Genomic DNA, 25080 nt, shown 5'->3' with positions numbered 1-25080 from the left:
TGTTTTGCAGAAGGTAAGTGACGATACCCTCCTCTAATCATCTTTGGGCTTTTCATTCTTTGTCTTTTTTGTTGCTCTCCCCACCAGTTCTTATCTCTTCCCCCTCAACATGTTGGGGGTTAAGATGCTGCTGTGTTATAATGTGTCCACTGTGCTTACAGTCTTCATTTTGTAATTTGATTTGCCACCAAATTGGGATACGGCACTGTTTATTTTTTGTGTGTCTGCTTTACTTTCACACACTATTTCTTTTAAATGGCAAACCAGAAAACAATTTTTGAGAAAGAAAAATCCAAATGATCAATTTGGCAGTATTGAAGAAGAAAGCGTGGCCGAAGTCATTTTTGAACGTTTTTGGAAAACAAGAAAAAACACAACAAATTCAACAACCAAGAAGAGAAGAAGAGTCCAGTTGCCTCGATTCAACCATGGCTGATTACAATGACCTAAATGACTTACCACGACTGTGAAGCTACACACATTTTAGCAAGCACGTTTGTGTTTTTTAAGTCGCTTTTTTAAGTCTTTTTTAAGTTTTTAAGTCGCTTAAAAAATAAAAATAAAAAAATAGTGACTAGAAAAAGGGGATTCATATGTAAAACATTCTATTGGATCACCTGAGGGAGACAAGCCCTACAAAATATAGCTTTTGCCTTCTACAGTGTTGTTTGTGGCCCAAAATGTTTTGAAAAGGCCCCCCTTTTCTTTTTTTTTTTTTTAATGCCTTTGTCTGTGAGTACATGGAACCATTCTCATGAGCCTGGAATCTTCCACGTGTGTCTATACAAACATGTGATTACACTTGTATGTCGCAAACTTCTCTTATCATCTGTTTGCTTCACACACATCGCACACGCCAACGCTGAAATCTGCTGGGAAACAATCTGCTGTTTTGAACCTCCCCTGCAATTGGAGCCGATGCAGTGGAGAAGAAAAATGCGCACAAATCCACCCACACATCCACAAACACACAAGCAATTTCTACTTTGGTACTGTCTGTGCATCCGTGTTTGCATTTGTGCGTATGTGTTGTGTGTCTGGCAGGTCTGTCAGCACCCGAACTCCAGGATGAGGGAGTGGGGGGCTGAGGCGTTGACGGCTCTCATCAAAGCTGGCCTGGACTACAAGCACGAGCCGCCGCTAAGCCAGAACCAGGTAGCAAAACCCATGCGTCACTCAAAAGAAAAGTTGATTATGATGTCCCCCCCCCCACACACACACACACACACATACACCAATTAATGGCACCCTATGACTGGACCCAGCCCCACCATCCCAAAGTCCATAAAGCTTTCCTTCAATCCTCATCAAAGTGAGAACCCAATTCAATTTGGCTTGAAAACAAATTTATGAACTGCTACATTCTACGCAAGGATTGGCAGTTTCTCAGAGATCAATCATTTTGACACCAGTTGCAGTGCTTTACCAGTCAGCCCAATTTCTTTAAATGTATTGTAGGTATCTTCTAGCTTTATTGTTTTAGTGACCTTTTTCACAGCTGTGTACAGGCCATAGCAATTGTACTGTTAAGTTGCGTTCGGTTGCGTCACTTGGTGTGCGGCGGCGGTTAGACACATTCTTTACTTTGTTGTACAATTAGTTTTGTACCCTCAATTTTGTGTAATTTAGAGCTACATTTGTATTACAAATATGTAAATTGTATGTGACTAACGTGTGGTGCCATTGGAGGTCACACAAAAAACATCACTTTAGTCTTTTGTATTTTTTGTAAATAGCTTTCATGCTATTTAATTATCCACATTTTTTGTTAATACAACGGTTTTTAAGATTTATCAAGTTTTCTTTTGCACCGTAGTGAGGTTTTGTAGATCCTCTTTCAATGAATATTTCTTTCTCAAAGCTTGAGAGAAATCAGAAATCAGCTTTCAAAATATTTTCAATTCAGTGAAACAAGGATCACAATGCAGGGAATGCTCAACTGTCTGCCATAATTTTCTTTTATAGGGCCACTTATCTCTTATTTGTCTGTATAGAATACAGCAGCCCCTGTATAAATATTTAGAACATGACAGAAATAAGTTTTGAAAAGGAAAAAGACCCACAAAGATCTCAAAAAGAAAAACTGAAATAAATAAAGTGAAACTACATATTGCTAAAGTTCTGTGCTGGCTCTTTTTTCTTTAAGCGACTGCAGCTTCTGCTGCTAAACCCCCTGAAGGAGTTGTCCAACGTTCTGCACGCAGACATCCGACAGAAGCAGCTGGAGAGTGTCTTGCAAATCCTCCAGAGCCAGGGGGACAGTCTGGGCCCCGGCTGGCCCCTCGTCTTGGGGGTCATAGGAGCTATCCGCAATGATCAAGGGTAAGAGCATATAGGAGGAGGATATGGTGTTATTTACTTGACAAAATTTTTCATATTCATCTTCACCAATGTATCCGATGTTTCCTCAGCGAGACGTTGATCCGAACAGCCTTCCAGTGCCTGCAGTTGGTGGTGACAGATTTCCTACCAACCATGCCTTGCATGTGCCTCCAGATTGTAGTGGATGTCGCCGGAAGTTTTGGCCTGCAGAACCAGGAGCTCAACATTAGCCTCACCTCTATCGGTCTACTGGTGAGGCTTCACTCCACTTGTCTTTTTGCAGTGCTAGTACCTTACAGTCATTATTGTGTGCAAATATTGAAAAGTGACTTTAAAGACGTATACCGTTTGTGTAAAGTACTAGTGTGTATATTTGTTTGTGTGATGGGTAGCTTACACTACTGGAAGAGCTTAATGTGAACGTGGTTTATTTGTGTTGTATAATTTAGCTACTGAATAAAGTTAGGTGACATGGATTCATTATTGCTTACATGCAAGGTGCATGGTGCCTGGTGCTCTTAAATGGAATCAGTGACCTGATAAATGGTCTTCTGGATTAATGGACACAAATTCCCATGGACAATTCTTATGGAGTGGAAGATGTTCTGGATCCATCCATCCATCCATTTTCTGAGCCGCTTCTCCTCACTAGGGTCGCGGGCGTGCTGGAGCCTATCCCAGCTATCATCGGGCAGGAGGCGGGGTACACCCTGAACTGGTTGCCAGCCAATCGCAGGGCACATACAAACAACCATTCGCACCCACATACACACCTACGGGCAATTTAGAGTCTCCAATTAATGTTCTGGATCCAAACTCTTTATTTTAATATATTTTGTGTAATGGCTGGATGTTCCCAAACTTTTGCTCATATGTGTGTGTGAGACACACTGCTCCCAATCTCTCATCTGCTGCTTCCTCTTTTCCCTCATCAGTGGAATATTTCAGACTACTTCTTCCAAAGGGGTGAAGCCATCACAAAGGAGTTGGAGAGGGAGGAGGAAGTCCAGCAAAAGCAGGCCAGGGAGAAAGGAGAGACCCTGAACAGGCCCTTCCACCCAGCCCCTCCCTTTGACTGCCTGTGGCTGTGCTTGTATGCCAAGTTAGGCGAGCTGTGTGTGGATCCAAGGCCCGCTGTGCGTAAAAGCGCCGGGCAGACGTTGTTTTCCACTATCGCTGCGCATGGGACCTTGCTGCATCAGCCAACGTGGCATATTGTGGTCTGGAAGGTAGCGTCCAACAGTTATGTCATTTTAATCACACAGAGGAAACACATTTTTCTTCTTCATGTTTCTTATTTGACCAGATTGTTGTTCCAGTGTCCCAAAAGAGCTTCAATATTCAGTTTTCGCTTTATGTTGTTCCACCAGGTGTTGTTCCACTTGCTGGACTGCGTCCGGACGTCGTCCACCACAGCAGACAAGGAGAAGATAGAGTCCGGCGGCGGGAACATCCTTATTCACCACTCACGTGACACAGCAGAGAAACAGTGGGCCGAGACCTGGGTGCTGACCTTGGCTGGGGTTGCCCGCATTTTCAATACCAGGCGCTACCTCCTCCAAAAGTTAGGTGAGTGAAGCGCTCTAGAGTGCCGTGAAAAAGTATTGGCCCCGTTATCAAATTCTTAGATTTTTACATAGTTTCCACACTTTAATGTTTAAGCTCATCAAACAAATGTAAAAAATCTGACAAATATAACCCAAATTTCTAAATGGTAATTTCATTTAGTAAAAAAAAAAATAATAATAATAATTCAAAGTTACCTGGCCCTGTGTGGAAAAAGTAATTACCCCCTTTTGTTAAATCATGAATTAATTGTGGCTAATCACAATTTTGGGTTAATTTTCACTGATCACACCCAAGCCTGATTACCTCCGGACCTGTTCAATCAAGTAATCACTTAAGCAGAATCTGTCCCGACAAAATCAAGTCGGACAAAGATCTAATAAAAGCTGCAATGAAATGAGACAATCGAAAGAGATTACGGAACAGTTGAGAAATAAAGTAATTGACATCTATCTGTCTGGAAAGGGTTAAAAAAAAGCAATTTCTAAAGCTTTAGGATTCCAGCGAACCATAGGGAGAGCCATTATCCTCACATGTAAAAAAACATGGAACAGTGGTGAACATTCCCAGGAGTGGCCGGCCTACAAAGATTACCACAAGAGAACAGCAATGACTCATCCAGGAGGCCACAAAGGAACTCAGGACAACTTCTAAAGAACTGCAGGCCTCCCTTGCCTCAGTTAAAGTCAGTGTTCATGACACAACAATAAGGAAGAGACCGGGCAAAAATGGCATCCTTGGCAGAGTTCCAAGACGAAAACCACTGGTGACCAAAAAGAACATAAAGGCTTGTCTTATTTTTGCAAAAAAAAAAAAAAAAAAAAAAAACATCTTTATGATTCCCAAGACTTTTGGGAGAATATTATATGGACTGAGGAGGTGAAAGTTGAGCTTTTTGGAAGGTGTGCATGTCATGGTATCTGTGGTAAATGTAGCACAGCATTTCAGAAAAAGACCAACAGTCAAACCTGGTGGTGGTATTGCGATTGCCTTAGTCTCCTTGGTTCCTCCAGGACCCGGACAACTTTCTGTGATTGATGGAATCATGAATTCTACTCTTCAACAAAAAATCCTGAAGGAGAATGTTCAGTTATCAGTTTGTGACCTCAAGCTGAAGCGTGCTTAGGTTCTGCAGCAGGATAACGATCCAAAACACACCAGCAAGCACACTTCTGAATGGCTTAAAAAAACCAAATGAAGGTTTTGGAGTGGCCTAGTCAAAGTCCAGACTTGAATCCAATTGAAATGCATTGGCATGGCCTTAAAAAGGCCGTTCATGCTCGAAAGCCCTCCATTTTTGCTGAATTAAAACAATACTGCAAGGAAGAGTGCACCCAATTATCTCCACAGTGATGTGAAAGACTCATTGCCAGTTATAGAAAATGCCTGATTTCATTTGTTGCTGCTGAGGATGGCCCAACCAGTTATTAGGTTTAGTGGCTATTACTTTTTCACAGAGGGCCAGGTAACATTGAAAAAACAAATTCTTAATAAATGAAATCACCATTTAAAAACAGCATTTTAATTTCACTTGGGTTATATTTGTCTGATATTTACTTTTTTTTTTTTTCCAACATTATAAAGTGGGGAAACTATGCAAAAATATAAGAATTTGAGAAGGGGGCCATTACTTTTTCATGACACTGTATGTTCACACACAAAAATATGAACCGAGGCTGTCCTTACTTGCAACCTGATTATCGCTGTATAAAAACCTGGGCAAGTACCATTTAGTCACTGCATTTATTCTAATGGTCATAGGAGGCAACAAGGGTTTAGTTAGTAACTGGTTATCCATATCCCCCTTTGAGCTTTGATAACATCCTCTTATCCAAATAAATATGGTATAACATTCACTAATTAAAGTTGGAAGACTTAAAATATGACCACAAAACCAATTGTTTTATATATGTATTGTACCTCATGTTAAGTAGTCTGATTCTCAATTACCGTAATAAGCCTTAAATGGTGATTATTTGTCATTTTAAATAGCGTCTAAGTTACACAGCATTTACAAAATATGATGCTTTAGTGTTGGGATATACAACCAATGTATTTTGCGAATTTTTATTATTATTATTAATTCCCCTCGGACGAATTTGTTTTTGCAATAAATGTGCTGCACATGAGCTGACTTTATATTTGTGTTCAAAATAAAGCATAAAAACAAACTACACAACAGTAATCAATAAGCTGCTTTCATGTTTCCTTATTACTGCAGGCGACTTCTTCAAGGCCTGGGAGGTTCTCCTGACCCACATCCAGTCGGCCTCACTCAGCAAGAACAATGAAGTGTCCCTAGCTGCCCTCAAGAGCTTTCAAGAGATCCTGCAAATCGTTACACCTGTGAGAGACTCTGACAAAGCAGGCGACGCATTCGCCGCTATGGGGGTCCCACCAGTCCTCATCGATCCCCTCTCGGCCTCTGGTCCCGGCAGACCGCTGGTGCGTTCCGATTCACTCGTGGAGCGGCTGACGTGCTACAACGGCGCCGAGCTGCAGGCTCCTCCTCCGGGGGAGGAGTCGGCCTTGGTGGACTTAGCGTTGTGGTGGTCCGCGTGGAACACGTGGTACCGGACGGGAACGGACAGCACCAGGCCACCTAATGGCCAGACGGAGAAGCTCTCCTTTATCCCCAGCCAGCCCTTCCTCACAGCGCTCATCCAGATTTTCCCTGCGCTGTACCAGCACATCAAGGCCAACTTCAGCATGGAGGACCTGAAGAAACTGGGGGTCATTCTCCACGGAGCTGTGTCGGTGCCCATCAGCAGCGACGCCTCCCCCTTCATCCTGCCCTCCTACACCGAGGCCGTGCTCACCAGCCTGCAGGAAGCTGTGCTCACTGCTCTGGATGTTTTGCAGAAGGTAAAATGAAAAACACCAGCATTAATTGTATTGACTATATGCCACGCACCTCAAATGTATGGAGTCAGCCAGCTCGATTATTTCCGCTATGTCTATTTCCAAGCAAAATGACTGTATTATTCACAAGAATGTGCTAAAAGCTTGGCAGTAGTTCCTCTTGTTCGCTAAAACTCAAAACTTTTTCATTTTGCTTTATGAGCGTAGCGTTGACTAACATAGCATTTTGAAAAATTTTAACTAAAACTAGTGGGCTGGCTGAGATTTTATTTGGAAGTTCTGCCTTCGAGTATTGGCATCTAGTCTATTGCCAAAGTTCCAACGTTTGTCTTTGAGAAAATAACCAAGGTCTACACCTCCTTCTCAGTGCAGTTTAGTAAATAAACTCTCCTGCCGAGAAGAATAAAAGATAAGAGGAAGTACGGTATCTTGAACACAAGATGGTTAGACTAGCCATTGAGTGACTCTCGCACTTATTTATGCTTTAAAAGTAATGTTTTGTTGATTATTTTCCAGTTACTACCTCCCGAGAGTAATAGGGGAGTTCTTCCAATTCCTAAAGAGGATCCTCTTGAAAGATTAATTCTAAAAAGTTTGAAAATGTAAGCACAACCAATTGTTCAGTTGTGACTTCAACAGTACACCAATGTCTTCCAATGATGTCACATTCCGTTCGGGAAACAGCATATGGGGCTTGCTAAACGATGTATGATGATGATGTCTCCTCGGTGGATGTCAGCAGTGTTTGTTCCTCCCTTCCTTCCCCGCTGCAGGCCATCTGTGTGGGCCCAGAGAACCTGCAGGTCATGTACCCGGCCATCTTTGAACAGCTGCTACTCTTCGTGGAGTTCTCCTGCAAGCCTCCGCAGTACGGCAGGATGGAAACCAAACACGTGGCCAATGCCAAATACAACCAGGTATCGTTTAATGAACAACTGTGCCTTATTTTTTTGTCTCATGCGCCCCTCATCATAACGTGTCATAAGCCTGACTGGTTATCCGGGACACCCATTTGTAATCTTGAACCATATTCCCTTTTTAATTGCTCTAAACCACCTTGAAAACATGAACAAAATGATCTTGAGTCAGCATCGTTTAGAATACGAGTCTTGGCTCACGCTTGTGTCTGAATGTATTGTATAGTGGAACCTCCTAAGTCGTCCAATAATAAATGTTTGGAAAAAATATGTCACAATGGTAGAAAATCTTCGTATACGTATGGACAGTATCTCACAAAAGTGAGTACACTCCTCACAACACTGAAGAAATTACACTTTGATACACTGTACCTTAGTCGGCATATAGCTTGTATAAGAGTGTAAATTTACTATCCCCTTAAAATAACACCCTTGATTGAAAATGTCCAAACTGGTCCCAATTAGCCATTTTCTCCCAGTCACAAGCAGTAATGTCGTGCATCACTGCATTTTAAGAGCTAATGACAAGTACACTCTTTGTTTCCAAGTTACAGCAGTCGTTTTACACTTTTACAACAGTTAGGAATGTTAAACTGTCACTTAAACCATTGCATATACAATTAACAAACATTTTATTGATGCCAACAGTTGCAGCCTGAAACAGATTAATTTGCATTTCATTCAACTTTCCCAAAAAATCTGCATTGTGTGTTTGATGTGGGAAGTTCCACTTAAGTTTTAAAATTCAGCATGTGCTTTCTCGTCGTCATCTTAACACTGGCAGCCTGAGACAATCATGCTAATAAACATTGCCAGTACCTAACCCCAATTCTGTCTGATTTCAGACACACTCAACCCCTACCCTAATCTTGATCTGCTTTTACATTAAGTAAGAGGGTCAAATTTAATGCCTGCCGGGCCAAACAAATGTTGCAGGTGGTCTTTATCACTCTCACCCAACATTGTCCGGTCGCCCGTCAGACTGAATGTTTCCTCATAAATATGTCTGGATGACTTGACCTCATTGAGACAACAAACAAATTTGAACTTGAAACTTTAATTGCGATCTCTTCTCATTTTGTTTCTTGGGACTACTCACTGATTGGATAACCGTTTTAGATCCAGCTCTTTGCGCCGGTGAGTTCCATCATCCATTCCCTGTATTTGTAATCTGTCATACTGTACTACTGCTCGTGTATTCCATCTTCTCCTGGGTGGGCGGGATGAGCGATCACACTGCATGAGAGCCTCTCGCTCACTCCACACTCTACCTGCCACTAACTTCCTATGCATTGTCATCTTTGCCCAATGTTTGTGTTTTTGTTGGTGTTTGTGTGGTTCTTAAAGGCACCCCTTGTTAGCCTCACGGTATCGCGACTCTGCTTGAGCTCATTTAAATCCATTTTAAGCTTTTATTCCCCCCCCCCCTTTATTTCACTAATAGGAAGAAACTCATTGAGATGTAAAATTGAAATTTGCAACAATGTCCGGGTTCTAAATGTTCCCTGTTACTCTTAACCTTTTGATTTAAATATTTATTTTCTATAAAAAGTTCAACATAACATGGAACATTATGGAACTTGTATAAGACAAATAAAATGTATAATCTGACCATGCAAAAGCTTTCAAGTTTTCCGATTCCAATTTTCGCCCAGGAAGATGTTAATGAGGGTCCATTAATTTCATCATGCTCTTGAATCCCTTATTTTCAACTGTGCTGACTTGTAGCATATCTTTTGCGATACAGTTTGTTTATTGTTTTTGAATAGGGGTGGGGGTGCATGGTGACATCGTTGACAAGAAAGGTCCGAAAAGTTCGACAGTGTGGAGTTATTTTGGTTTTGTAAAGTCTCGCAAGAAACAGTAGTTTCCCACGGCTGTAGTTGTAGGCTGCAAACATTAGCGCTTGTTGCGTCTTGCTGCTAATGTGCTGTGTGCCTCAACCTAACTTGGCATGGTTCTATTGATGCCGTATGTTTGGTTCAGGGTTATTTGCTATTCGTATTGTCTGTCCAAACATGGACAAATGCACTCTATCAAAGTCTATTGACCGGGTCTCCAAAGTTATCAAGGAAAAGTTATTTTTAGATATGCATCTTTGTTTTATCGCCGCACATCATTATTTAAGAGTATATTTTGACGGACTGTCGTGGCCGCTAAACAGCGAGACTGAGACACTCACGGAGCACACCATGTCGTCGTTGGTGGCCCCTCTGAGCTTTATCCAGAGAAGCGCGCGCTGGCTGCGGATTTAGCTTGCGCCATCACAACATCCTGTTTCGGCACCAAAAGTCTTTCAGCCAAAAACCGAAAGTGCACTTTTGGGCCGATTTCAGCCGAAAATTTTGGGTGGCCGAAAAGGTGGTGCGTCCCTAGAAAAAAAAAAAAAAACACCATTGAGTTATGTAGGCTACATACAAGAAACAAAAAAAAAAAAAAAAAAAAAAAAAAAAAAACAAATGTATGTACAATTATTTAGAATATTTTTCTGGGTCACGTTGCATGCGTAAAAACAAATGACAATTTTTGTTTTCGTCACGTAATTTCCGAATTGACTCACTGCTCACTGCTTCATTAATGATGAAATTTAGTGTGAATGTTTCCCCCCCCCCCCCCCAAAATAAATGGCACCATCTGCTGGCTATGGTAGGGCCATATGCAGCGTTGCTACTGAACGAGAACAAAGAGATGAAATGACCCCAAATATATATATACAGTATGTGATAATCAATAATATAATTTTATAGAATAATTATAAAATAATATATATATTTTATATAATTTCAAAACCAGCATCTTCAGTAAGATACTGCAAAATCATTTAGAAGTCCTTCAGGTCTTTTCATTTTTTAGTTTTCTTTATTTTTTTACTTTCAATCAAAATAGTACATTTTAAGATTGGAACACTTGTTTCGCCAAGATACCAGTTTATTGTATTTGTTTATTTTTGCCTTCTTCCTCTTCTTGATTTTTTTTTTTGTGGGAGCTGTAGCTGGTGATTATGGCCGCATGACTCAACCTACTCCACTACTCTATAAACTCACTCAGGGGTGTCAAACTCATTTTCATTGAGGGCCAAATCGCAGTTATGAACACTCTAACAAGGCTCTTATGACTGAAAATCCTAAGTATATAATCGCCCCATCATATTATTATGTGTACACAGTTGCCACTGCATTTAGTATAATATATTGATTTTGCTTTTTCACAACAAATTTAATTTGAAATCAGAAGTCACAGAAAATAGTGACAACCACCATATATTTAAGTATGCAACTATTGCTCAATTTGTGTTTATAATTTTTTTTTTTTTTTAAAACCTGTGCAATATCTGTAAAATCGAAGAAAATATGCAGGTTTTCTGCCAAAATGAAAATTGTTCCAATTAGCAAATAGTAGATTCATTTGATTTGCTCTAGTGGGCCGGATATGGGCCCTGGGCCTTGAGTTTGACACCTGTGCTGACTGGTCCACCTGCACAGCCTATATTATGGCTCCGTTTTGAGTGACAGTGTCAGAGAGGTATTAATTATATATGTACACAATGCTTATTGTGGTTGTGCGTTGCATCATACGACCACAGTCGGCAAAATCGTAAACTGTATTAAATTCATACCGCCACGACATTGTCAATCAAAGCTGAGCTTTATTATCTCTTGTCACATAAAATTGTACACGAGTACAGCGATAATTACTTTTTGCACACCAGCGTGTATGTGTGAAACTTCTGTGCTCATGCAAAATGTGTCTTAACTATTCCCATTGTTGTTATTCTTAATATGATGAAATGTGTTAAATATTAATTGTAGCACTCATTTTAAGATTGGTTGCTTATGTTGCTCTTGTTTTGTGTCTTAAATGTATCCCCCCGCTGCAGGCAGAGTGGGTTGCCTTAAACTACGTGCCCTTTGCTGAGCGCTCGCTGGAAGTGCTGGTGGAGCTGTACCATAAAACAGCATGCCACAAGGCAGTCATCAACGAGAAGGTCCTGCAGAGCATCATCAAGGTGGGCTATTAGAATTGACTGTTAAACACGGGTGCTAGAATCGGACAGATTGTTGTTTGTATCACCATTTGGATAGTCTATTTAAGTGGCCACCAGTCTTATCCTGTAATGTAACAGAGAGCCAGAAATGCCTGAATCACAGCGCAATTTACCTGTAGAGAGTACTGACAAGATGAAAACACCTACTACAGACTCTGCTGCTCACACAACATCTGTAGCAGCAGATGACCACTAAAATGTCTAACGTCTTTTGCATTGTTTGTTAGCATTAAGCTAGCAAAATATTTGTAAGGCAAAGTCGTGATTGTTTTAAACATATGACATAATTATCTTGTTTTATATTTAGCTTGACAGTAAACTTCAACTTGGAATGGCACTAAACAGCTTGGAGCCTATTTTAAAGTGAGTTGTGTTCACTGCTACCAAAGAGTGCTGTTATCTCAAATTTATGTCTGCAAGTCAAAGAAAGAAAAAAGCCTAACGGCAGCTTGTATCTTGTACAACTTGGTCAGTCGGGTCACTTGTATCTGAAGGCACTATTGTACTTTATACTGATGGCCTCCCATTGAAAGCTGGTTTTGTAAGTCAAACCAGAACATGGAATAATGCTGAGCTGGAAAACTGTTTGGCGAGCACGCTCACGTCGAGTTAAATGACGATGTTTTCCATTAGTCAAGTCAAAGCAGGTGTTTTCCATCTGCTGACATAAGCAAAAGGAAAACTTTGGCCATGCCGCATTGGGTTACTACTTAAGCTGTTATAAACAAATCATAATAATTTCATCCGCAGGTGTTTGACGCTTTCCACTCATTTAGTAGTAGTTCCTTTTTTTTCTTCCCCCCCTGTTTTTCAAGAAACTACCCTTAAGTGCTTTGTTTCTAGGAAACATCAAACCAAAGAGAGTTAATTTGCCAAGAAATTGTGAAAAAGGTTCCCCGCGGATGGACCTAACTGTCAAGCCCACCCCTATTTGTCTCCATAACAACATGACCAGCTGTTCTCTGATAAGAGGGCTGCCAAGGAATATACGTTTTGGTTTTAATGAATGAAATTTCAGCTACTTACCACATATGTTCCCTCGGAGTAGCTTTAAATTGGTTTATTTCCACATTTTATAACGGCAGAATCCCCTTAAAGACAAACACCTACAGTATGTTTGTGTGGACAAAACGCATGGAAAAATCGGGGTTTTATTTATTTAAAAAATATATATATATTTATTGTTTTAATATCTGCATTGTTGTCGACATGGCCCTAGTATCATAAGCTGTTTCTTTTTCATCCCATCCTCCACCAGACACTGAGAATGCCTCTGGGTTTGAAGTATGCTTGTCCGTCCGAGAGCACCTGGAAGCTGGCCGTCTCCTCCCTGCTCAAGGTTCTGTCCATCGGGCTGCCAGTGGCCCGCCAGCACTCCTCCTCTGGGAAGTTTGACACCATGTGGCCCGAGCTGGCCAACGCCTTCAAAGACTTTCTTTTTACTAAAAGGTATAATTATTTTGACATGCGATCGGGATGGTCATTTAAAAGCCATTTTGGTAATTTATCTATAGCAGTGATTCTCTAAAAGTGTAGTACCACAAGTAGTACGTTAAAGAAACACTGCCTAAATACAGTTTATATGGTTGAAGTAGTACATATCTCAAGTAGAATAACTTAACATGGCTTACCGCCTGCTCAGTTTGTAACACTGGCATCCCGAATTGGCACCCTTTCCCCAGTCTTGAACGTGACTGCTGCTTCCTCACGTAAAAGCCACGATAGCATAAGTGCTACATTTCGGCTCATCTTTGCCATGATCACAACCGGCGGTGAACGCACACCATTGACGCTATATTTGTTACAATACATTAATCATCCATCCATTTTACATATAGCAGTGTAAAAATAATTGTGTACAACAGGCATAAAAGAGGGAGAGAATCAACTCGGGCCCTGCTCCAGCAGCAAAGTGCCTCTCTATTCCAAGAGGTTTTATTCCAAGAATGCTCTCAGTGAAACATGACACGAGTCTCATAAAGTCAGCCCAGGCTCCAAAGTAAATAAAACGCATGAGCCAACTGTAACAAAGTAAAGTGGCTTAAGGCAGTGCGAGTCCAGCAGCGGAAGGCACCTCGAAAGCCACGTTTCCATCAACTGGTGCAGTACGATTCAGCAGTAATTTGTCGATTAACAAAACCAAGATGAAGAACACAACACGGTACACAGTGCAGCTGCGACCTGACATTAACAAGCACCACAAATGCCGGAAAGTATTTTCTTTCTGTCGTAAATCAGCAAATCTATAGGTTTTGATTTTGCGCTTTTGTTTTATTTCAACAATATTCTTACTATGCATTATGCTGTTCTGACCGAGCCCTGCCACAAATGACGAAAAGTAATTATGAGTAATTAATGCCTCCCCCAAAAAAGGTTAATAATCCGGTATAACCACTAAAGATTAAAGTGTTTGATGTATAGGCTTCGTTTGTGTTTACATATATTGTATCATATTTGTATAAATCAAAGAAATACATGTATTTAACTTTTGGTCCAAGACAACAGCCATAATTAAAACACAATTTTAGCAACTTCGGCTTCAAACAATCATGTAATCAAACCCTAATCATGCTCGTTAGCATAGTATACATAGGAAGTCAGCTATCCGGTTTTCCGGGTTTGGTCACATGACGTTCCGCATATAGCGTATTTCCTATAGATGCTACAAGATGATGGTAAAGCACTACTTTTGTCCAAATGAAACGCCTCAACTCACTTCAACATAGCTCTTTGGCACCACAATACCACATGATGCTGGCAAACAACTGCTTTTGTCTAATAAACCACCTCAAGTCACTTCAACATAGTTCCTTGGCATCAACCGATCAATAAATGCCACTAGTGTATTTAGCTCTACCCTTACTACATGAGCAAGCAAAAAGGTGCTCGTAAGCATGAAGGTATGGCTAGGATATTATTATTATGATTGTCATTTTATGTAGCCCTCATCTTAACATAAACTAATGGAATTTGGACTGGTTTTAAATTTTTGTCCATCAGATAGTGCTAATTTTCCCACCTTTGACTGTTTTTCAGCTAGGCTTTCTTGCTGCTGAAATGATGTGTCTCGCTATTGATGTTGGATAATGGTGTTTATGTCAAAACAAAGTGGGTTTGTAAAGGTCCACTATAGTGCTGAAAAGTATGATGGTATGGGTCCGATATTTCCAGACCATTTACAATGGAAAATGTACCCTCTCCTATACTTAAAGGAGTCTAAAACGGCAGAGCTTCCCAAATAGAAATGACACATTATTTCCTAGTGACAAAAAAATGTCCTGTTAAAAAGTTCAGTGCCTGTCCCTCAGCTGAATGAACAGGTGAGAGGTCGTCAGACGGGTGCTTCACTTTATTTGCAGAGTGGTATTCAGACACCTTGTGCAGTCATCAAGCTCAGTGAAAACTAAGTGCAAATTTAACACATTAGGAGTTTCAAGATAAAAAAAAAAAAAAATACAGTAAAGCATAATATTGTCTTTTCATAAGTACAAAGAAAAAGGACCTCATTCTGTATGCCAACGGAGCTAATCTGAGAGTAAAGACCTTTGCTCTGTTTCTTTCTGGAGCTTTGGTTTGGTTTGTCTTGAGAGTTGGCACATGTGCGTCTGTTGTGTCCTGACATTCTTCTTTCCAAAGTAGTGCTTGCCAAGGGAGCTTATGTAAGAGCCAAGACTTCAGCACTGTTTCTTCTTTTCTGGAGCTTTGGTTTGGTCTGTTGTCCGTGTGGTCTCATTTTCATTTGTATAAACATTAACTAATGCAATTGGAGTTTCTTTTCCCCATTCAAAGCATGCAGTAAAATGTCTATTTTTTATTTTACTGCTCCTGAAATGATAAGCATGTCGCTATTGATGCTTGATAATGGTCTGCATGTCCAAAGAAAGTGGGTTCATAAGGGTGCTTATAAGTGTGATGTTATATTTTGTAATGGAAAAGCTGAAAATGTGTACCAAACTCAAGGTCCCTGTAAGCTGAAAATAAATATCATGTAAATTAGACACACCACAGAGAAGGCTGTTGTTAACAGCCCTGCCAAATTTGAATGATTAAAAAAAATCACCAAGTATACAAAATGAGGTTCCAAAATCATGAAGTCAGGCTTTTTTTTCCGCTCTCGAACAATCTGAGCGTCTGCAACAATGAGGTTCTCTAAAGCGACCACACCACACTAGCCCAAAGCCCTGGTCCACATGCCGGCTGTCAAGTCTGCCTTTTATTTTTCTTCCCCCTCTCGCTTTTCCGCCTTTTTCTGTGACAATGAGGTGCGCTCAAGCGGCCTCGCCAGCGGGCTATCCGAAGGGAAGATGCATTTTCGGGGTGTAGGCAAAGTTAGCTAGCTAACTGCACGTCCCAGTTGCGCTAGATAACCGTTGATGTGAACGAAGGCGCTTAAGTTCTTATATAGTGGAGGAGGGGCGACTCATGATACACCGGCCCCGTTTTAGCCATGCCCAAAAATCAGGAAAACTGAAATGTTGAAAAAACGTTTAATGATATACAGTTGAATCCAGATGTTTACACACAATATATAAAAATACTTTTTTCTCACTGTCTGACATGTTATCAGACTAAACGTTTCCTGTTTTAGGTCAATTAGGATTACCAAAATTATTTTTGTTTGTGAAATGCCACCCTAATGAGAGAAGGATTTTTTGGGGGATAATGTTTCATTACTTACATCAAAGTCACACATGTACATACATGTCATTAGTATTTGGTACCATTGGCTTCAAACTGTATGACATTGGTCAAACTATTTTGGATATCCTTCCACAAGCTTCTCGCTATAGTTGGCCGGAATTTTGGCCCATTTCTCCAGACAGAACTGATATAACTGAGCTTGGGCTCTGCCCATAAATTTTCAATAGGATTGAGATCAGGGTTTTGCAATGGCCAATCCAAAACAGTGACTTTGTTATCCATAAACCGTTTTATAAACAGTTTGGCAGTATGTTTTGACTCTATCCATTTGGAAGACCCTTTTGTGCCCAAGCTTTAACTTCTGGCTGATGTCTAAAGATTTGGTTTGAGTATTTCCATATAGTGTTCTTTCCTCATGATGCCAACTATTTTGTAAAGTGCACCAGTCCCTTCTAAAGGAAAACAATGCCACAGCATAATGCTGCCACCCCTGTATTTCAAAGTTGTGATAGTGTTCTCAGGTTTACAAGCGTCCATTTTTTTTTCTCCAAACGTAATGATGCTCATTATAGTCAAACAGTTCAATTTTAGTTTTGTCAGACCACATCTCCAAAAATTAAGGTTTTTGTCCCTGTGTGCATTTGCAAATTGCAATCTGTCTTTTTGATGGTTTTTTGGAGTAATGGCTTCTTCCTGGCTGAGTGGCCTTTCAGCCCATGTCGTTACAGTACTCGTTTCACTGTGGATAATGACGCACTCTTACCAGCTTCAGCCAGCATTTTCACAAGGTCTTTTGCTTTTGTTGTTGGGTTGCAAAATCAGCACATTTCCCACCAAAGCACGTTCATCTCTGGGACACAGAACCCGTCTCCTTCCGAATCGGTATAATGGCTGGACATTCCTATGGTGTTTATACTTGTGTATAATTGTTTGAACAGATGAACGTGGCACCTTCACATACCTGGAAATTTCACCCAAGGATGAACCACACTTGTGCAAATCCACAATTCTCTTCCTGACATTGCATCTCTGCAATTAACTACATAGTTCTCGGTCTTTGCATGTTTGCAGCAATTACCTTCCAACATGTGTTACTTATTTAGAAACAAATCTCAAAATTCACTTAACAGAGTCATTCACTGCCAGCCCACCGAGTTAAAATGTATATTTAACATACAGGTATATAGCTGTGCAGTGAATGAGTTTTATAATTTCTGTGACACCCCGTTTAAAGCAGCAAACTAGGTCTACTAATCAGGTCTACTAATCAGGTCTACTAATCACATCTCTCGCTGGTTTTGATTACTGTATATAGATTCAAGATAGTCTCTGACACAATATTGATCTTCATTAATTAATTTTTCCAAGTCCGACCCGTCCTTTTTTTGTGTACCAGACCAGTTTCTATGAATGTTTTCACAGCTGCCCTAATCACACTCACTGTTGGTGTGCTTTACAGCTCGTCTCCAGATAACTTGTCCATTCAGGAATTTCAGAAGAATGAAGCCATTGACGTGGAGGTAGATCAATAAATATAAATAGGAATACACAGTTTATGATGATTTGTGAAGACCAGTCAGTTTGTGACTTCATAAGTTGTTTTCTTCTTCTATTAGGTGGTCCAGCTGATCAGCACGGAAATTTTACCTTTTGCCAATTTCATCCCCAAAGATTTTGTGGGTCAGATCATGGCTATGCTCAACAAAGGCTCCATCCACTCACAGTCGCCTTCATTCACAGGTGAGATATGACTTGTAGGGCTGACCTTGAAATAAAATATTTTCCTCTCAGTGTATCCTTCACACAAGTTGTTGTGTCTCTCTCTCTCTCTCTCTCTCGACAGAGGCCGAGATCGACGTGCGCATGCGGGAGGAGTTTTCCAAGGTGTGCTTTGAGACACTGCTGCAGTTCTCCTTCAGCAACAAGGCATCCACGCCGCAGGAGGGCTTCATCTCGCGCATGGCGCTCTCTGTGCTCCTCAAAAGGTCCCAGGATGTCCTGCAGCGCTACGTCGAGGATGAGCGCCTGAGCGGACGTTGCCCCCTGCCCAGGTTCACACTCAACTCCTCATACAACCTCTTGTGATTGTACGAAATATTTTGGACTCATCCCTGCTATCGGTTAAAATTCTTGCTATAGAGAGGCCATTTACCATTAGAAATTCCACTGCAGGATTAATAGACAAGCTAGACAATTATTTTATTTATTTATTTTTCTCTTTTCAGGCAACAGGTGACAGAGATTATTTTTGTCCTGAAGGCCATCAGTACTTTGATGGACTCACTGAAGAAGACTCAGCCTGAAAACGGTCTGTGTCACACTTTGAATATGAAAAGTCCCACAATGCCAGCATCTTTTATTCCTTTACATGTGCCAAGAGTACAGTTGGGACCAATCTGTCAAATGACTTTCAAGTTTCAACTCCAATCTGGTTTGTTCCCAACAAGGTCAATGACTGAATTTTTTTCTTTGTTTTAACGCCTCAGCAGATGAATTTGAGACACGTTTCAAAATTGTGATCTGGAGGTGCCTTTCAAGATATTTGTCGGCCTTCATTTTGAGCTAAACTCATTTCCATGTGCCTGTGGGGATGATTTTTTAGATTGCTTTCCCTCGCTATTAATTTGTTTTTCTTTCCTCCCTCCACAGTGGACGACAACACGTGGGCTCAGGTGATCGCCTTGTACCCCACTCTGGTGGAGTGCATCACATGCTCCTCCTCTGAAGTGAGCTCGGCCCTGAAGGAGGCCCTGGGGCCATTTAAGGACTTCATGCAGCCCCCCATCTCCAGATTCCACAATGGAGATTCCTGACTTCTTTTTTGCCTTCTTTTTAAACAATGAAGGAATCTTGAATGTGTCTTCTTGATCCAGGTGCTTTATAAGTGCACACACACACTCAAAAGAACTCCACTCGAGCCACATCCACAATGACCTGAGGCGACGACCTGAAGGCCAAAAGCAGATGATTGGTCATTGGGTGTCCAGCTGTTCTCCTCCCTCCATTCTCATAATTAGACTGACCAGACTCAATGTATGTACAGCATGAGGTTGGTGAGGAAACGAGGAGAGAAAATTGGGCCTGGTTGGTCTGAAAGTGAACTTTTTTTTGTTTTTGTTTTCCAACAGTGACGATTTTATGCAAGGAAATAAATCTAAGCTGCAACATTCCATGTCATCTTTAGCCAACCATCTGTGAAGGGACGTACTCACTGAAAATAAATGGGACAATTCTACAATCAGTGTGCCTCGCACTCTCTTTGTATACGCATGACAATGTAATAATCACAATAGAGTCAAGTGCTTTTATGAGGTGAAAATGAAACATTGTCTTTTAAGCGTTTAATTTTTAGGTAAAGACCTTTAAGAGTAGAAAATAAAATAAAATACTGAACAATACTCCTGTGTATGTAATACTAAAGTTAATGAATACCAACCCAAATAAAGCGCCATAGCCAAAAATGTGCAAACATGAACAAGGAATTTGACTTGTGCGCAATCATAAAATTTGAGAAAAATAACATTTGTAATGTGAAAATTAGCAAAATCAATACAGTAACCCTACAGTGATAAACATTCTATCAAATGAAACAAATGTAATTTTGCTTTAGTTTAAATTTCCATAAAATCTTAGTAATTTCTGTAATTTGTCTTTTTAAATTCTCGTTGCCAGTTACACCTGAGCCAGATGAATTCTGCCTGGCAACAAGTGGCCAAGAGACCAGAGAACAAGAGAGCAATTTATCTCCATTCATCTTTCTATCTATCCATCCATCTATCTGCTGTATCCGTATGTGTATTTATTAATCTACGTATCCCTCTATCATCCATCTATCCCATCACTCAGTACATCCGTGCATTTCCATTTATTCACAATCGATTTCCTATCAATCAGCCATCTGTCAGTCAATTTATCCATCAATATATCTTAATCATCTATCCATCCATCCTTTGGTCCATATTTAACCATCTATTCTTCCATCTGTGTACCTGTCTAATCAATCGTCCACCCAGCCATCGGTCCATCTATCCATCTATCTTTCCAGCTAGCTAGCTACAGTATCTAACCAATCATATGTTTTAACTTCCTTCTACTCCTTTTTGGACCAGCAGTACATGGGTTTTCAGGATGAGATATTTATCATGTAATGTATTTATTTATTTATTTTTGCGTGTAATGCATGTTGTAATGCATCAATGTATCTACCTATCAACCACTCATCTATCAGCCATCTGTCATCTATCTATCTATCTATCTATCTAATCTAATCTATCATCCACACATCCATACAGTCAGTGCACCAACGTCATTCCAAGGCCCGTGAGTGCGCAACTCCGGGTTGCGCTTCGTCTGAATGTGGGTCATACGAGGTGGGGCGGGGCGGGGCGGGATGAGCAGCTCTGCGTGGGCGGGCGGGGCTTCGCTCTTTTATTTCAAGTCCACGCACGAGCGCGAAAGCCCCGCAGGCAAGCAAGGCAAGGCACACATCACACAGTGAGTCCAGCACACAACCACGAAGGAAGGAAGGACGAGTCGACACGCTTTCACAAAATGGAGCCCACTTCGCTCCTTTTGTCTTTTTTGACGACATTTTTACGCCCCCATACGCCACGTCTACTCTTCGTTTTTTTCTTTTTCTTTCGTTTTTTTTTTTTTGGGGGGGGGGGGGTCGCCTGTTGTGGGCCGCGTACTGGCTGAGGTAGTAGTTTGTGCTGTTGTTTGGGTTGTGACTGTGCCCGCTATGGAGAGATGACTGCGCAAGCTACTGCCTTGCTAGTGCTAGCCTCGCTCTCGTCGCCGGTCGGCCGGGAAAGAAGCCCCCCCCCCCCCCCCCCTCTTCCCTGGTTTCCTTCACGCCTTTTGACACCATTTCCAGGTAATTATACATTCAAAATGTACATTATGTTGTATAAGATAGTTCTGTACCATGTTAGTATTTCAGTTGAATAACAAATAACTCATTTTGCCCTTTTTCTTTAAAAAAATTAGATGATAATAACTGTACCACATTTGATGAAATAAAGTAGTTCATGGCCGTGGGACAAATTACAACTTCCGTGTTTGCTTTTTTTTTTTTTTTTTTTTTTTAATAAATAAATATTAGACCAAAAATGGTGGCTCGTGTTCTAAAAATGTGCCTTAACGCTGGGAGGAGATGGGGGGTCGAGTGGAGTGTGTGTAATTTATGCACCACCCCACAATGTGTCTGGCGTGGCAGAAGGAAGGCATCTAGGTCAACGGCGCTGTTGCTATGTGGAGACGAGTGACGTGGGTCGCGTCGCCCACGATACATCTGCTGCCTTCACAGACCTGCTTCGTGTCCTTGTGTTTGGAGTCCCTCTCTATCACTATTGCGACTATGCAATTTTGGAGAGTTTCAAATGTACATGATATATACCCAATATCAGTGCTTCTAAAAGCTTTTACGCCACCTCAGAACATACTTTGCCCTCCAAGAACCACCAAAATGACCAACACTAAAATACAGCAGCATAGTAGGCCCGAGTGTTCGTCAAAAACATACCAGAGCTTTTATTCCTAGACATAGTGGTGCATTGAGATGGGAGTGATCCTAACTTAAATGTTTTAACATGAGTCGCCGTTTGGATGATTATTTATTTTTTTGCTTTTTGCTTTGACCTGCGAGTAAAAATTTGAGATATGAGCATTGTGTGGTGGCAGTGAACACAACACAGTTTACTAGACAACAAGCAGCAGGTTGGCAAAGGGAATAAAGCTTTGAACAAGAGGCTTCAAACTGTTTAATGCTACTCCCTATTCAAGTTTAATATCAAACTGAAAATTAAAACATAATTAATTAAAAACGACCACTTAATGTTGCTATGAACGGATTGATGGCACTCCCAATGCCATTAAATACAAATTGTACCAAAATGTTTAAAAACCAAACGGCTCTAAAAGAGTAAATGCAACTGTATGGTTCTAAATAGTTAAATACAACTGAACTACTATATACTGAATAAAAAAAACTGCACGGTATAAATATTTTAATTCAGTGATTCTTTCGCAAACTTTCAGAATCACCCACAATGCATCTGGAAAAGTAGCAAACAACTGGTGGTCACAAGAAAAGCAAGCTATCCAGCTGACATTCGTCAGGTACATTGTAATTTTACAATGGCAACGACGCATTTAGTACTTAGTAGTGTTTGAAAACTGTTTGGTCTGATGATAGAACTATAAAGTCCACCATAATATTAAAAATCCCTCTATAGCAAGTAGGGAATGAGTTACTGATACTGAGCGCAACCTCCCTCAAGTCAAGCAAGGGCAGACTCCGAGATGGAGCATGCGTGCAGCTGTTGGCGTAATAATCAGATTATTATGCTAAATCTGGACAGCCTCCGCGTTAGCGCTTGGGAGGGCGAGCCACATGATGCCCCCCACCCCAGGGGGCCGTCGTGTCGTCACTCGAGGTCAGCCGCCGGACTGCCGACGGAGGTCGTGTGTTGGAATACACGCTTCTGCCGCCCAGGAGCATCTGGCTACCCCGTTGCGCGTTAGTGAGGGCGCTCGGGTGGTCTCGTGAATGGATGATGAGATTTTACCGCCCCCTCGGATGAGAGCGCGCCGCTCACTTGCGACTGGATGGCGCGTTTGACCTTCCGAGAGGATTTGCATGGAGTATTTCACAGTCGCGAGAGTGCCGTGGTGGTTCCGCGCCACTCTCGGGGCCACTAGCATCTGTACTGATACTGCAAAATGTGGCCGGATAAGAACGAGTTCTCGCACTTGTCAGTGTGAATGCTTGACTCACAGTAACAACTAGTACAGTGAACCCATGCATAGTCATGGTTCGGCATTTGCAAATACCATTTAGGTTTCTTTGTATATGACAGAATATATATAATATACGAAGAATGTTTTAATTTTCCTTTTTGGAGATGTTCAATATAACGGTATATATCCGAGATATGATATTTATCTCTTCTTGGGTTTTGTTTTTTAGTGTATGAACAAAGAGTACTTACATTTATCAAAATCAAAAGACATGAAGTGATATTTGCACCAGATTTAGCAGAAAGCTAATTTACATCTGTAGTCCATTGGGAGGCATGCTTTTGCTGCATTTATTTAAAACAAAAACAAAAAAATGTTATACTACCACCAGATATTTTCAATTGGTAGGCGACCAGTACAGGGTGTACCCCGCATCTCGCCCAAGAATACTATATTGAGATATACATCGTTATCGGGATATAAAATTACCTCTAACGGGAGGGTTCGAGTTGTTTGACACTCCCATTTGAAGGTTACGTTAACACAAAAAATGAAACAGGGGGAATTGCACGTGTATTTCACCGACCCCCATTAACTTGCCTTACAAACGTCTGCTAGCTTAATGCTAACATAAAATGCAAAATGCCATAGTTGGGCTAACAAAACTAACATCAATGTTGCAAACAACCGATAGTGGTCCCTCGCAATAACGCAGTTGACTGATTCAGTGCATTGCAGAATTTTTTTCACATTGCAAACCTTTTTTGTGTGTGCGTCGGTTACTGGTTGATTTTCGCAAGGGGTTTTTACTGTACACACACGTCTAGTTGGAAACTCTGAATGTCAACGTCCAATATGGTAAGAATCAGTTGCAGGGTCAAACTGTTGCCAATAGAAAAGCTTGGTCATGAAAATAAACAGAAATAATAAACTAATCAAAACCAACAATGCCAATATTAAGTTTTAATTAGTCTTTAACGGCATCATGCAACATTAACAAGCGTAGAAAGACGTTCACATGTTAAAATTGAAAGAATGAAGCAGCTTCTGCATTTGGATTAAGTGTTGCCAAAAAAGCAAAAAAAAACATTCCTTCGATGCTGGCATAAACTCCGGTCTTAAATGACCAAAGCTCGATATCAACGTAAATGTACCTCCTTTTTTTTTGAAGGTACATTCTTCCAGCGAATGTCTTGACTTGAAACTGTCGTTAACTTCAAACGGAAGAAGTCTTCAAAGATGAAAATTACAGACAGTACTCATTGCCTCAAAGCGTTTAACCGTGTCCAATTGGATCGCTTGCTTACTGGCGGCCCCGAGAGGCCACATTTGCTTGCTGTCCGGGGGAAATGCAACGTAAAAATAATGGGAACGCATGGAAAGCATTTATCTAATTTACACCCCCCTAAATGTTTTACAAGTGCCTATATTAATAGTGTAAACTTTAAACTTACCACAACCTATGATCTTAAAAAGGCTTCTCATTTAAAACTCATTTTATGACACTACCCTAAATTTTATTTTTTTTTAATGGCTAATACATGATTTAATTTCCCAAAAATGAACCAGTAGTGTGTGCGTGCGTGTGTGTGTGTGTGTGTGTGTGTGTGTGTGAAGACTTGCCATAAATTCCACTAACAACCCAGGCTAAACGTGGCTCCTCTCACACATACAAAAGATCTTGGAACAGTTGAGATGTATCACTCTGACATACATGTGCTGAACACGAATGGCTACTGTCCTCTTAGCCAAGACTTTGGTGCCATTTTTTTTTTACTAATTATATATGGAGGGGATAGGATAGATAAAACAGAAATGAATTAGTGACTAGTGAAATGGGTCTTGTGACTATTTTAGGCTTTTTCTACAAGATCACCAAAGCAAATGTCTGGAAACGACCAATCAGATTGTAGCAATTTTGTCACTGTGCTGCAGACAGCCATTAGGGGGTGCATTTTTACCATAAACTCTATAGGGATTGGGATG

At 40.9% G+C, this 25080-nt stretch overlaps 1 protein-coding gene across 7 annotated transcripts in view; it reads left to right on the top strand.

Moving 5' to 3' along the window:
- The window catches only part of mon2 (MON2 homolog, regulator of endosome-to-Golgi trafficking), a 45360-nt gene extending 25766 nt beyond the window's left edge, over nt 1-19594 (top strand). For 2 of the 7 annotated variants that reach the window (XM_061677951.1, XM_061677955.1), the window contains exons 21-34: nt 1045-1155; nt 2147-2322; nt 2412-2574; nt 3258-3551; nt 3693-3891; nt 6110-6753; nt 7524-7667; nt 8787-8804; nt 11545-11673; nt 12971-13161; nt 17813-17873; nt 17970-18093; nt 18197-18404; nt 18579-19093. In XM_061677951.1, the coding sequence (XP_061533935.1) occupies nt 1045-1155; nt 2147-2322; nt 2412-2574; nt 3258-3551; nt 3693-3891; nt 6110-6753; nt 7524-7667; nt 8787-8804; nt 11545-11673; nt 12971-13161; nt 17813-17873; nt 17970-18093; nt 18197-18404; nt 18579-18831 (2715 nt within the window). In that variant the 3' untranslated portion in view covers nt 18832-19093. Of the gene's footprint in view, nt 1-1044; nt 1156-2146; nt 2323-2411; nt 2575-3257; nt 3552-3692; nt 3892-6109; nt 6754-7523; nt 7668-8786; nt 8805-11544; nt 11674-12970; nt 13162-17812; nt 17874-17969; nt 18094-18196; nt 18441-18578 lie in introns of all 7 variants that reach the window. The other 5 variants (XR_009768630.1, XM_061677952.1, XM_061677954.1 and 2 more) reach the window with 5 other exon arrangements.
- The last annotated feature ends 5486 nt before the right edge of the window (nt 19595-25080 follow it).

The sequence above is a fragment of the Phycodurus eques genome, chromosome 5, assembly GCF_024500275.1.
Source record: "Phycodurus eques isolate BA_2022a chromosome 5, UOR_Pequ_1.1, whole genome shotgun sequence".
Taxonomy (NCBI): Eukaryota; Metazoa; Chordata; class Actinopteri; order Syngnathiformes; family Syngnathidae; genus Phycodurus; species Phycodurus eques.
Note: the sequence above shows the minus strand (reverse complement) of the source record. Positions and strands in the feature narration are given on the sequence as shown.